The 13,860-nt window shown below is 34.0% G+C and overlaps 1 protein-coding gene and 1 long non-coding RNA gene across 2 annotated transcripts in view; one reads left to right on the top strand and one right to left on the bottom strand.

The window, feature by feature from the left end:
- LOC123536331 (uncharacterized) overlaps window positions 1-13,860 on the bottom strand; it is a 41,091-nt gene that overhangs the window by 12,984 nt on the left and 14,247 nt on the right. Inside the window, exon 2 of the mRNA XM_053528719.1 lies at window positions 10,632-10,998. Coding sequence (XP_053384694.1) covers window positions 10,632-10,761 — 130 coding nt within the window. The 5' untranslated portion in view covers window positions 10,762-10,998. The remainder of the gene's footprint in view (window positions 1-10,631; window positions 10,999-13,860) is intronic.
- LOC128550263 (uncharacterized) lies at window positions 925-3,091 on the top strand. The gene is made up of 3 exons (XR_008368185.1): window positions 925-1,564; window positions 1,855-2,038; window positions 2,994-3,091. It is a non-coding gene; the product is annotated as an uncharacterized LOC128550263 (long non-coding RNA).

Below are 13,860 nucleotides of genomic sequence, written 5' to 3'. Positions count from 1 at the left end.
TGTTGATCTGTATAGCACCGAGTTGGTTGTATTACATTCCACATCGCTGAGTAAAATGACTGCAGTATTATTTTTAGTCTGTGTACAGACTCTGTGTTTTGTTCACAGGAGATAACTCCTGAGGCTATTCAAATTTTGTATAATTATGTCACTTGTCTTCTCAGAACACAGGATAATCAGAGCCAAGACTGATGAAGTAAGAATATATAACATAATTACATTTTTCTAAAGAAAAGGATTAATATCTAGTCGGTAGCCAGACTATATGTATTATTTTTAAAACCAGTACAATCGAATTCAAATGTCATGCTTTTTTAAAAAAACAACAACACTGATTTGAATGCTACAACTATGACACAAACAGATGTATCATCACTGCATAGTGGTCCGTGTATCTCCAGGCTAATTTAACATTTTATACACACATGTGGTCTGTATACAACATGCAACAGCTTTTTGTTCTGATTTAATAGCTGAATTTATCTTGCCATTTATTGTTTTATATCAATTGATCAAGTAAGCAAAGAAGTACCGTTCAAACATTTTTGCTTAATTAAATAAAAGGATTATTACCAGTGAAGCATTGCTCAACAAATCATTCTGAATAAAAGACACAGTGCCAGGAAGTGACCATGGGTTATATGATCACAAAGATTCTTCTTCTCGCCGTTTTAGTGACAACAGGTTTGTGATTAAATCATTTTTAGTAATGCCTATTTTAATACATTTGAGTAGGTTTTATACGTTGTAAACGAATAATGTCAAAATAAATCTATCCTAAATTGAACAAATAAACGAACTGACGTGATGATCTTTATCAGGTATTACGTATTTTTGAACACAGGAAAAAAGGGTCAAGGTCAAAGCAAAACTAACTGTCACTGATACTGTCACTAATGTACAGTTCATGTTCATTTATTACACAACTCTGAATGCCGGAGTACTTTTGTATGAAATAGAATTGTCTCATTTGAAATATTTCAAAGATTGATATATAATGTAGAAAAAGTCTCGTTGTCGTGTGCTGTTATATTGGCCTCAGTCATTGCTCTTTCATCATATTGCCCCCATATTACACATTGCCATCAGTCATTGCTTTATCATTATATTGTCCTCAGTGATTGTTCTGTCATTATATTTCCAATCATCATATTGCCCTCAGTCATTGCTGTATCATTATATTGCCAATCATCATTATTGCCCTCAGTCATTGCTCTATCATCATATTGCCAATCATCATGTTGCCCTCGGTCATTGCTCTATCGTTATATTGCCAATCATCATATTGTCCTCAGTCATTACTCTATCATTATAGATGTATTTCATTATATTGCCTTCAGTCATTGCTCTATCATTATAATGCACCCATTCATTGCTTAATCATTGTTTTGCCCTCAGCTATTTAACACAATATAATCAGCTGATAACACGAATAAATGTTGTTACCTGATTACTTTATTCTACTCTTATCTCTTGACCTTTAAAGCTTAACTGTTGCATTGAATAAGAAAAATGTTCGGAAGAGTCTACCAGTGCCTTTTATTCGCAGTACTTTTAGTTCTTGGTGAGTGTGTTTTCGCGTATTTTCAATATATTTATTGAATAATGCTAAAAACACTTTCCTGTCAAGTGTACAGTAATTTTCAATTGTTCATTTGATAAGTAAGTACTTTTAAAATATTTCAATTATTTTATATGAAACAGGACCTATCACTGGTTCCCAACTCCATTGTCAAAAAGACCAATATTATGAATATTTGGGTATGCGCACTATTTAGTTTGCTATAATAATATAAAAAATCAGTTCATTTCTGGATTCCTCGGCACTGATGGATATAAGTTTTGATGCATTAGGTTGTGCTAGAACACCAGGACGCACACGGGCGAGCTGTACAGATCGATACGTATGGATAGCCGATGGGTCTGTAGATTGCAAATACATTGTGACAGAATCTTTCTGGGGCTTCATAAAGATCCTCAACGTTGGTGTGACTATATATTGACGGATTGCTGTGAAACATGCACCGAACTTAAGAACGTGAGTATTAGAATATAAACTTTTAGTTGATTAAAAAGAATAATGTTTTATGTTGGGAAAAGTGTTTAACAAATTTCTTCTGAATATAAACAAGGGCATATATCTGATATGATTAGCAAAGGTCAAAGAAGTCGTTCCCTCCTACTTTGTATGTAAGGATGTGTAACTCATAAGCATTTACGCAAAAATACATACAAAAACAGAAGAAAACAATGGAGCTCTGTCTTAGAACGGTTAGTGTCAGAAACATTACTACAGACTTTGTAAATTAGCACACAAACATTAACTATAACCACAACCCTATTCCGTGTGGAATCCTATGTTTACAACTGTTGACAGGATTGAGTCAGAACCGCAGTATCTATGTTTTATCAGCAGTTGTTTGTAGTTACACTTTTTGTTGTAAATGTATTCACGAATAAAAGAATAACTGTAAAACATACAATCGTGGCAGAGCATCAAAGTCAAACTATTGAAATAGCCGAAATAAAGTTTTGTCGTAAATGTATTCACAAACAAAAGGCGTTACAGCATTACCTTAAATATTACATTTATGGCAAAAGAATCCAATTAAATATATTTAAAAAATATGGTACAAAGCTATCAGTTGATATAAGTTACAGTATATTTTCATTAAGGGTATTAATGAATAGAAACTGATACAGTATTATTACAAATATGGGTTTTGATAAAAGATATCAACCCTGTCCTTTTCTTTTCTACTTTTGTTACTTGCTATGTCGATAAGAATCTGTCGTATATTTTAGCATACATTATCATAACTATATTATATAATATACAGGTTCTGTTGCAAGATGACTTTTATAATATTTTGTTTAAATACGATCAGTTTTATTTTTATATTTGCAAGGACTTACTACTGGAACATAACAAATCAAGTTCAGAAAACAACATGGTTTGTTTAAGATAGAATAACTATTTTCATCTTTTTCAGCAAGGAGTTATAGGCTAGAAGAAAGATCATTTTGCTGTAAGGAGTTTGATTTGTGTGTACAGAACGCGAAAAAAATAAAACAAAAATGATTTGTCTAGTGTACTGATTTCGTTCACTGCATGTTTTAACTCACCGGAGCACAAAGTGCTTGATGCGAGCTATTGTAACAATTCGTCGTCCGTCAGTCCAATGTTTTCTTTGAATGTCATCTGCTCTTATACCATTCATTCAATATCAGGAATGTTCCTTAGGTGGTTAGGAACTTCTTCAAACTATATTTTCCTACACACCGCTGGTCAGATCTTGAAATTATTTTACACAATTATTTCTTGGGTGGCCCTTTACCAAGTTTGTCAAAATTATTTCAATTTCTTAAAAATATGGCCACCAGGGGTCGTTGTCAGTTTTCTCTACATGCAAATACTGGAAAATCAATTTTAATTAGTATCTTAAGAAATTGCTCTATTTTGAAATAATCCTTGGATGAACTCTACCAACTGCGATTTGAAAACAAAACATGGTCGTTACGGGCGTGGTTACTCTTTTCTTTTGCCGGAAGTTAAAAAAAATAGATAGTTAAATTAATACAATTCGTCAAAGCATGGCCTATCGAGCTAAAAAAACAACACAAAACAATCTTTAAACAAGATCTACTGATAAACCGCCTTAGTCTTAAATATTTCAAAAGAAAAATTAATGGGGTAACCCTCTCCAAAGAATGTTAAATCAATGATTTCTCTGCAAACGTTTTGGACAGTGGCCATCACTTTGAAATTTGTCTCTACTTGAGCTTGAGGAAATACCATAAATTATACAAGATTTATAAAAAACGGCATGGTAAAAGTTATTTAAAAACTGTAACACAGTGCAAAATACGGTCAACTTTAAAAATACACCAAGCAAATACCATTTTTTAAACATTACTATTAGGGGTCCAATACCATGATTCATAAAAAGATTGTCTTTCCGTGCGCCGATTCCAGGCTTTATTCGGGGAAAAAAAGAAGTTACGCCATTACTCCCGGTTATCAAACGTGAAGATCTACCTTAAAAATTTTCATACAAATGATTCCTAGGTGTACCATTGCAAAAGCGATCCATCAGAAAAACATGGTTTACATAGGACTCGGTACATTGAAAATCAAAAACGTTTTACGAAGTAACGACAGTCTGGCAACGTCACTACCTTTCTAAAGATAATACATGTATATGATATTAACACAATTAACAATTCTGAATAATGTCTTAAAATCAACATCTAATGTGCGGTTCTCTGTAATCATATGCACATATTTTTAAAAACAAACACACGGATTTATACATCTTATTTCACCATATTACGGACCATAGGTTGTGTACGTACGACTGTGCGAAGTTTCATTAAAATGTACATTGTAGATAAAAATGTTTTCAAAGCTGTAATTTTCCCACGACCGCCCATTATAAAAATATGTGTGAGGTCAAAAACTCAAACAATTGACCCTATCGTTTTATCTGCCGCATTGTCTACGTATATTTTGAAGATTAAAAAAAATCAAATTCTATATTGTAGAAAAAAAATATTCAAATGTGCAGAACTACCTTAAGTTAGTGCTAGGGTGTTTGAGGAGTGTTGCTTTTTCTGTTACATCCTATCTTTAGACTCAGTCAAACTGAGTCTGCTAGGTTGCGTTCTACGCTTCTGAATTTATTTTTAATGCAATACTGAAGCTGATACCACAAAACCTATATAGAAAAATCAGTTAACAAGATTGTGCCTTTTAAACGAGCCTATTTCTGTCATCACTGTTCAACATGTTTCGAACAAAGCATAGACTGTGATTGTAAGCAGAAATTATTTCCAAAGTAAAAAGAAATTCTTTTCAAAAGGTGGCAATCATAAAAATGTAATTTTCACATTCTATATATTCCAAAGACTGACAAAAAGGCTTATGCAACAATGCAGGTCAAGAAGACTTTAAAATGTTCCACATTACACTTGTATCGCGACGGCAATAGTGCGGGTCAAACCTCTTTCAACTAAATAATTAATTTCTTTGATTACAGAATAGCTCGGTCAGCTATCTAAGTCATAACACCGATACGACAAATCGTGAAAATAGCTACTGTCCACTCAGATAATAGAAGGGTGATATAATTCAGTCATATAAGCAAAAAGCAGTGACCTCCGTTTATTTAATTTATCAGTGTAAGCAATATTTTAATCAGATTTAGAAAGAAACCAAATATATGTTGGACGCATTATTTTTGAGAAAAATAAAACAAAAATCAAAGTATTCTGTGTGATACAATAATATGTGACAACTCGTACAGTCAAAACTTTAACAATAAAAAATAAGACAATCTGCTATGAAAATTTATAAGGGTTTTCCAGGTAAAAATGTTTCCTAGCATACAGAAAACATACGAGTAGGCAACATTCTCACGTAGCCTTAGTCAATAGTAATACAGTTAGTCCTAAAAATAAAGGTGAAAAATAATGTTTCTGTGATAAAAAGAATGATCTTTAATAATCGATCCTAATATGTCTTAAAGCATATGTAAGTTCTGATTGTTGCAGGTTTTTGTACTAAAAGAGGGATACGAAATCACAGACCTAGAACATGGATATGATATAACTGAGCCATGCCATGAGAAAACCAACATAGTGGGTTTGCGAACAGCATGGATCCAGACCAGCCTGCGCATCCGCGCAGTCTGGTCGGGATCCATGCTGTTCGCTATTAGTTTCTCCAATTCCATTAGGCTTTGAAAGCGAACAGCATGGTTCCTGGCCAGACTGCGCGGATGCGCAGGCTGGTCTGGATCCATGCTGGTCGCAAACCCACTATGTTGGTTTTCTCATGGCACGGCTCAATTATGAACATAAAGCAATTGTGCGAACAGGTATTATGATTCAATTGAATCTATGATTAACAGGAATCGTAATAGGTTTCCCCTAACTAAACTGAAACCAAATATAAAGCATAAATGGTATAAAATTGCTTAAAACAAGGACGATCGCAAAAGTATAGCCTTACATCAAGAATACAGCTCCCTTTAAGAAATCACTTACATCAGTGTATTAATTGTAATGTTATGTATAGTGCGTCACTGACTTCTAAGTCTTTTGAGCGGATATCCAGACATTGTCATTGTATAAAAGATGCTAAACAGTTTTTTTTTTTAAATAACTGCACAACTTAGTAAGAGAATTTGACAGGTGCGGGATCATCCCAAAGAATGTCATTTAATGATTTTAGTCATAATAATTTCTTTAATATTCGTTTCTTTGTTTTCAAGGTATTATAATTTATTAACTACTAAATTTATTTTATTATATTTTCTGTAAGGCATTATCAGTTTCATTTCTTATTATAACTGAAAGTCGACTTTCGCTTTCGCTTGCTGAGTCAGTATCTGTACTTGAACAATTATCAATATCACCTTCGAAATGTGTCTGACAAATAATAGTATGCTCTTGAATTTGGTTTGCAGCGAATATCTGTAATAGTGCACACATGTACTTGTTCTCAACAATACGAATATGTGCCATCAATAATATTGACTTATTGTAAGCCATCTCGCGGGTCTTTTTGTCTGTTCTAGTTAGATGTTGAAAAGAGTGATATCCTAATCTTAATTTGAATTTTCTTGTACTCATGGAAAGCAAACCACTTATTTTCATAGTAAACTACTGTAAAAATGTAAAGAACTATTTTTTTGTGCATTTATACGGGTATAAACCACACTGGGACTTCTTCCAAATCCTCCAAATAAAACACGGCAATACATATTGACGAACCATGCACAAATATAAGTACGGCACATAGATAAAGAGAAAAACAAATATGAATAACAGAACATGGAGCGGTAAGGTGCAGAAAAGTGCCTGGCATTTTTAACTGGTTTGAGCATTCGCAACACCTTAAATTCAATCCAAAGTATGAAGGGCATGATGATATCAATGACTTGTTGCCAAGGCAACACAACCGTGGCATTGGATTGAAAAGAAAAGTAATTGCCAAGTATTACAGATTTCAGATTCGTTACAACTTGAAGTATATCTGATATGATATGTTTAAAGTATTTCAATTGCTTACTTTGATGTACAATTTTAGATGCCCTTAAACAAATTTCTTAAAGACTGATTGATATAGAGAGTGTCTATAAACCTTTGTAAATACACCTCGTTAGCATAATCAAAAGAGTATTTTGTTCACTTTGTTGCCATGCCAAAATGTGTTACAGCTTGTTCTATGTAAAAGTGATTATTTGTTCAACCTTTTGGATATAAACCGTTGTCCCTATGAAGTATGGTGTATCCAAAGACTGTCGAAAAGCGTGAGGAATGTGGCACGATTGATCATTTCTTAAGAACAGACTCACCCAAACTGAAAATATTATTCTTTTTCTTGTTTTCGTTTTATGCAACAAAATAATCTCCTTACTGATTTTATTAACTTTCACAACAACAGTCTTCAAATACCGTATGGCGGTCTAGAAAGTCACCTCGGTACTTTAACTCAATGTTAAAAATTGTAGCCCTTTAAAATAATAGAGTGCATTCAGTATGCAAAGTACCTGTATAAAATACTTCAACTGAAGCTGATATTAAGTGGTCCCATGAGTGTAGTGTGTTCCACATAGTTATATCTTACAAGTACAGACTTATTCAAACAGGTCAACGCTTTGCGTTCTGTGTTTCCAAATGATTTATTTACAGACTTCTTACCTATCACATCATTTTAAGGACCGCTGGCGGTCATAAAATGCTCCCCCCTCTACCCCCACCTGTACCTGAACTCAATGTGGTTGTATTGTCCCTTTGTGATGATGTAGTCCATTCAATATATCTGTACACTAGACTCAAGAGTAGGGTGTAGAGTGGGTGGCATGAACAGACCCAGGCAAATGGTATGTTCTATTTTTCTATAAAGTTGCAATCTATGCTTCGAAAGGATCTTGATATAGATGTTATTCAAACTGTTTTTGTGACTTCTCAAAATCAAATGACGATTTTATATCTGGCGTATTTTTCTTCTTTTTTTTCCTAACCTGACCTGGATATAATGTATAGATTTTTGAAAGACATACATGTAGAGTTATTTCCGTGCTATAAACAAGGCACTGATATTATTTTAGAACTGTTACAGAATATGATATTAGTTCTTTTTGAATGATATTTTGATTCCTTCTCTAACTAAAATTCAATCTCATATTTAAATTTAAGTTGCCGCATATATCGCGATACCATATTGCTTAACGTTTTTGCCCAAACATATCTTTACTTAACTTATTAACATGACACAAATTGCTAAAAGCATACTTCATTAAAATACCTGTTTCTCTCTTAATTCTTAATTTAACGATGGAAATATTGGATCCCGTTAAAAAAATTGCTGATGAAAAGTTGTCTTTCACTAATGTAAACAGAAAGGTCAATAAGGCATTATCAATATTTTCAAACCAAATGTTATATGAAAACATATATAAGAGCAGTTTTTAAATGTTTTAGAATATTAATTAAGAAATATGACCTGACCTTTGTTATTGAATAGGTTTAAATATGTCTTTTTGATGTCTTGTATTATAACCATGATCTATTCCGCTTTCATAGAAATACGACTCCTTAATGGACTTGAATAATTTATCTAAGGAATAGACTAAGTGTAAAAAGCAAAACTCTTATAGAATACTTCAGTTGATTGAAAAATAATTTAGATGATAGATATTAAAAAAAAAATTGAAAAAGGTATACCAATGTTAGATTTCTGATAATCCATATGCATTGAAATTTTAAGTCTCTGAGTCTAGATATCGGTGAAAAGATTTACTGAATGTATTTTAAAATGAACTTTGGTACACAGAAAAACTTATAGTATGGTTACCAAGTACCTTAAGAAAGTATGTGTTGCAGAAGTACCGAGCTGCGATTTCGCCTGCCTATGTGTAAAATAGATAAAACCAAACATTGAAAAATATTTGTATACGCTCAGAAATGTTCTATTTTATAATGTCGCCCCGCCACGTTTGCTGTTTTGCTAAAGTCAGTCCCACCCGTCCGCCCGGTCCGTTAGTAGACACTTGAAGTTTCAATCAATAACTAGCGAACGCATTAGCCTACAGTAGTCACACTTCACATGATGATTGCATGTAGTCGGTAGATTCTAGTTTAGAGGAGCCGCGGAAGAGGGTATAGCAGGTTTTAGGTCATGGTCTAAGTGATTTGCATTTAAGTAAGGAAAAAAGGCCTCAACACTGCAAATGGATTCTTCTTTAAAAACCGGAGAAAAATTTGGCTTGGAGCGCTTAAACTTCAATGGATGATTTGCTTTGGTTAGAAAATGACATATTTTGGTTACAGGTCGTGTCGAGTTTATATTGACATCGAAACTGGAAATTATTTGCAGCAAAGTAACTGGAGAGAGCTTGGGCCTTCAGGCCAAACTTCAAAGGATGAGTACATGTGGCCAGTAGTTTACCTCTACTGTTTTTTTTTGCGGTTAATAGGATCCAATGATTAAAGTCCCTCCGACTTTAAGACTGAAAACAGTCTCAAAAATGATAACTTGAGTTTCTTACAGTTTTACAATTCATAGGTTTATCGTATGTGGTCATTAGATGACACCTGTTTATTCTAAGGTCAAATGTCGTGGTCAAGGTCACCTCGAGTTTGAAAACTAGTTTCCAATCAGGCTTGCAATTATGGCTGTCGAACTTGATATTATATTTGTCTGTATTCAAATAATGTCAAGTATACGTTTTTGAGTCAGTAGGTCATATTTTAAGGTCAGATAATAGAATGGATTATTGATAAATAACTGGAGCAAAAATATGACATTATCAAACTACATAGCTCAGTAGTTATCTCTATCGTTATTAGGTCAAAGGTCAATGTCCAATCATACTTTTGTCTGTAAATTACAGTTTCTCCGAAAGGCCGCCAAGGCGACATATATAGCTGACATATAAACAGCTCGTGTTTTGTTTGAACAATACCATCTTTGGTATTCTGACATAGTTCAAATCTATGCAATATCTAAATTAAAGTAACAACAACAAAACAGCGCCGGCTGTTTGGTGTTCGTGTGATTTTTTTACCAATGTATCATCAAGGTTTTTCTCAGAAATAAACACAAGTCACTGGAATACTTCTGTGCACTTTCCAATGTCCACGATTAAATTATTTCCCACAAAAGTAGACACGGTTGTTGTTGTTTAATCGAAAGTACTCGTACACGTGACTATTTGAACGATTTACTACAACGTCAGACTAACTACACTTGGGGATTATGTTCAGCGTGTTTCCCGTTGGAGGTAAATGATTTTCCCTTTACACTGCAGCTACTTTGAACTAAGTAAAGTACAAGTGTTTATGCAAAATTGATATTTTTTGAAGAAATAGACGATCTGAAAAATATATAAGTTATTTCAAACTTACGCTTATGTGATTATGTGACCAATTGTACAATGCATTAACTGTACTTAAGACCGCTTGTGAAAAGTGACAACTTGGCTGTATAGTTTCTTTTCCGATGTACATGTACATATTTACAGTTTTTTTACCTCTGATTAAAGCCCACCTTCAAATGAAAATACATAAATCATGCATGGTCTTTGGTAGTAATTAAAAAGGTGCTACAAGTGAAGGCTTACCTGCTTTCTGCGACTTGAAAAGCTCCGACTTCTTCCGAAACCAAGGCAATATTCCTTCTATCTCCGCGTCCGTCCTTTCACTGGGGTTCTTACTCACAGTGCTTACAACCTTTTCGTAAAGAAGCGCCATTTAGTTGGTCAATGTCACGACAAAGTAGTTTGTGCTTCAGCTTTACCCCTCATTTACATTTCAATTTTGGTTTAAATTTGTTTATTTGTTCAAATTTCCATGTTCTTCAAACTTAAGTTTTATATTTCAATTTTGTAAAAACACTGTTTCCTTTTTGTAGGCGATTTGACCGTTTAACGGCACTTCACATACCACTGGGTTATCCAACTTCCGTGACGGTTGCTCTCTTGACTGTTCCTGTTATAATTGAAGTCATAATATGAAAGTTAATAACTGCTGCAGTATGAACAAGATAATGTCCTGAAATACTTTAAATTAATTCCTCCAGATACAAATATCCAATAAAACTAAGGAAGACAAATATCCATTGAAACTAGCGACAATTTTAGATTGATTCCAGATTAGTATATGAATAATCTGTTGAAAACAACAGGGACACAGACTTAGCTCTGCAAATGATAAATGAAGATTAATATCAACGCTGATTGCAGTTATTATTATTATATCTAGTTAATGTAATGGCGTTATTTGATATTTTTACGAGGGAGGACATTAACCTTCGTTATTGCGGACTTGAACATCGATCTGGGATGTGGATTTTCAATAAAATGACTAGTATAAACAGTTAATTAAGATGTTGCTATGATATGAAGAGTTTATCAATCCCTTTTCTAGCTACAGAATTGCTTTCAGTGACGGCTTCATAATATGCTAGGCACCACCTACTATGTACAAATGTATCAACGAACGCAAATATTATGACATGAAATGTGTCCTTTCATCTAACAGGAAACTCGTTTTGAATTAATTTAGAAATGCGGTTATGTTCGGTGGCACCGACATCAGGATGCCAAAGATAAACTATTGATATTCTAAATATTTTAGCTCACATGTCTACGTTCTGATATATAAAGGGCAATAAAATATCTGAAGCATTGAAGAAATTGTTAGATGTTATAGATTTTTACTTTGGAGTTTTTTGCTTTATCTCCAGTATAAAAATGTCTAAAATATATCCATGCTGCATATACATGGAGCTAGAGTACAACATAAAAATATAAACTAATTTTATCAAAACCGTGCTAATTTGTTCGCCAAAAGTACGTTTTCATTCGGCTTTACCTAAAAGGCTTTCTATCAATGTAATAACTTAAATTCTGCATGAGCTGAATATATAAAGTCTAGTCTGAGAAACAGCGAAAATGAGTAAAATCCTTCTGGAACACTAAACAAACACGTTTTTTTTTATTGTCGTGAAACGTTTTTCGTCAGCTATTGAGGAAAAAATACCCATTTAGGTATAGCAGAACACACGAGTGCTTCTGTCAGCTGTAGAAACTTTTTTACTAACCACCTTGCTACATTTTAATTGTGTTCATATAATCTACAACTACGTTTGTCGTTTCTCTGTTTCATGCATTTACGTTTCTATCAAGTTTTGTACGATTAATACCGTTTCTGTCAAGTTGTTCGATTTATACGTTTCTATCATATTGTTCTATTTATACGTTTCTGTCATGTTTGTCAGGTTAGATGATTATCAGTTTTATTGCTGGGAAAAGTCCACAAAAATATTGATGTAACGGTGTCTTATATAGAAATTGTACGCTGCTGATCAGATAATAAGCCTTATATCGAGACAACATTAATCAAATATTTCTGAAGCTGGAGTACTTTGTAACAAATAAAACAAATAAATAACTGTAAAATGAGTATAAAATGAATTGCTATTTGATGCCATGTCTTGCGAATATGTTCTAGATAGTTGTGAGTTCTGTATCGGATATTTCGAAAAGGTTAAAAGCGCAAAAACAATTTGTTTAAATAAACGTCAACCTTAATCGATGGAATATTACAAAATGACAAACGCGCGAGATATTAATCGCAATAAATGAGCCGCGCCATGAGAAAACCAACATAGGAGCTTTGAGACCAGCATGGATCCAGACCAGCCTGCGCATCCGCGCAGTCTGGTCAGGATCCATGCTGTTCGCTAACGGTTTCTCTAATTGCAGTAGGCTTTGAAAGCGAACAGCATGGATCCTGACCAGACTGCGCGGATGCGCAGGCTGGTCTGGATCCATGCTGGTCGCAAAGCCACTATGTTGGTTTTCTCATAGCACGACTCAAATGTGAAAAGCGTGACAGGCGAGAAATTGAAACCGATATGATTTTATCAATACGTAGAATTCATTGTGACGGAGCTCATGGCAACACTACTGGGTGGCGGTAAAGTTAATTAGAACGCAATAAATAGAAACAGTTACAGGAAGTAAGCCAGCGAATTTGCAAAAGGTGTCTATTTTTGGCCGTTGTTTTGTATTGAGCATCCCTATAATTAGAAATTATTATGAGTAAGATTAGAATCTCTGCTAGCATTGATCACAACATTGGCAAACAGAGCCACACAAAGCAGGCAAAAACATTGACAATATAGTAGATAAATATAGTTGATGGAAAGCTTCAAATACCTATCAAAAAGGACCAATTATTATCTCATATTGAACAAGAGCGCCGCCAAGCGGGGCAATATACGCCCGAAGGCTTACATCATAGGATGGGAGCAAAATTTTAAGAACTTGACTGTTGTAGCTCCAAAGGACTGGAACAACAAAAGGAAAACTTCAAAAAACAAATCGAAGTCCACAAAAAAAATCCTTGTCAGGTACAGGTATGTAAAAATACACCTTAAAATTGGAGGTACCATCCATGTTGTACCACAGAAAAGTGGTCTCGGTTTTTCCCTACGGCCAATAATAAAAAAAGTTTCAAAATAAACTATTTATAGTAACATAATAAGGGAAGTAATTAAAAAAATAATTATTGTAAGTACAAAAAAGAGATCTGCCAAATAAAAACAGGAGTACTGCAATGCAGAGCAATGTACACAAAGCAAAGTCATATATGACCTTTGACCCTTAAGTGTGACCTTGACCTTGAAGTGAGTCATCGTTACAATGTGGTGAACATTTGTGCCAAGTTTCTTTGAAATCCTTCCAGCAGTTCAAGAGTTACAGAGCGGACATGAAACAAACTGACATGACTTTTGACCCCTAAGTGTGACCTTGACCTTGAAGCAAGTCATCCGGAACATGCGCT

The sequence above is a fragment of the Mercenaria mercenaria genome, chromosome 17, assembly GCF_021730395.1.
Source record: "Mercenaria mercenaria strain notata chromosome 17, MADL_Memer_1, whole genome shotgun sequence".
Taxonomy (NCBI): Eukaryota; Metazoa; Mollusca; class Bivalvia; order Venerida; family Veneridae; genus Mercenaria; species Mercenaria mercenaria.
The sequence above is the reverse complement of the archived record's forward strand: the minus strand, read 5'-3'. Positions and strand labels throughout refer to the sequence as shown.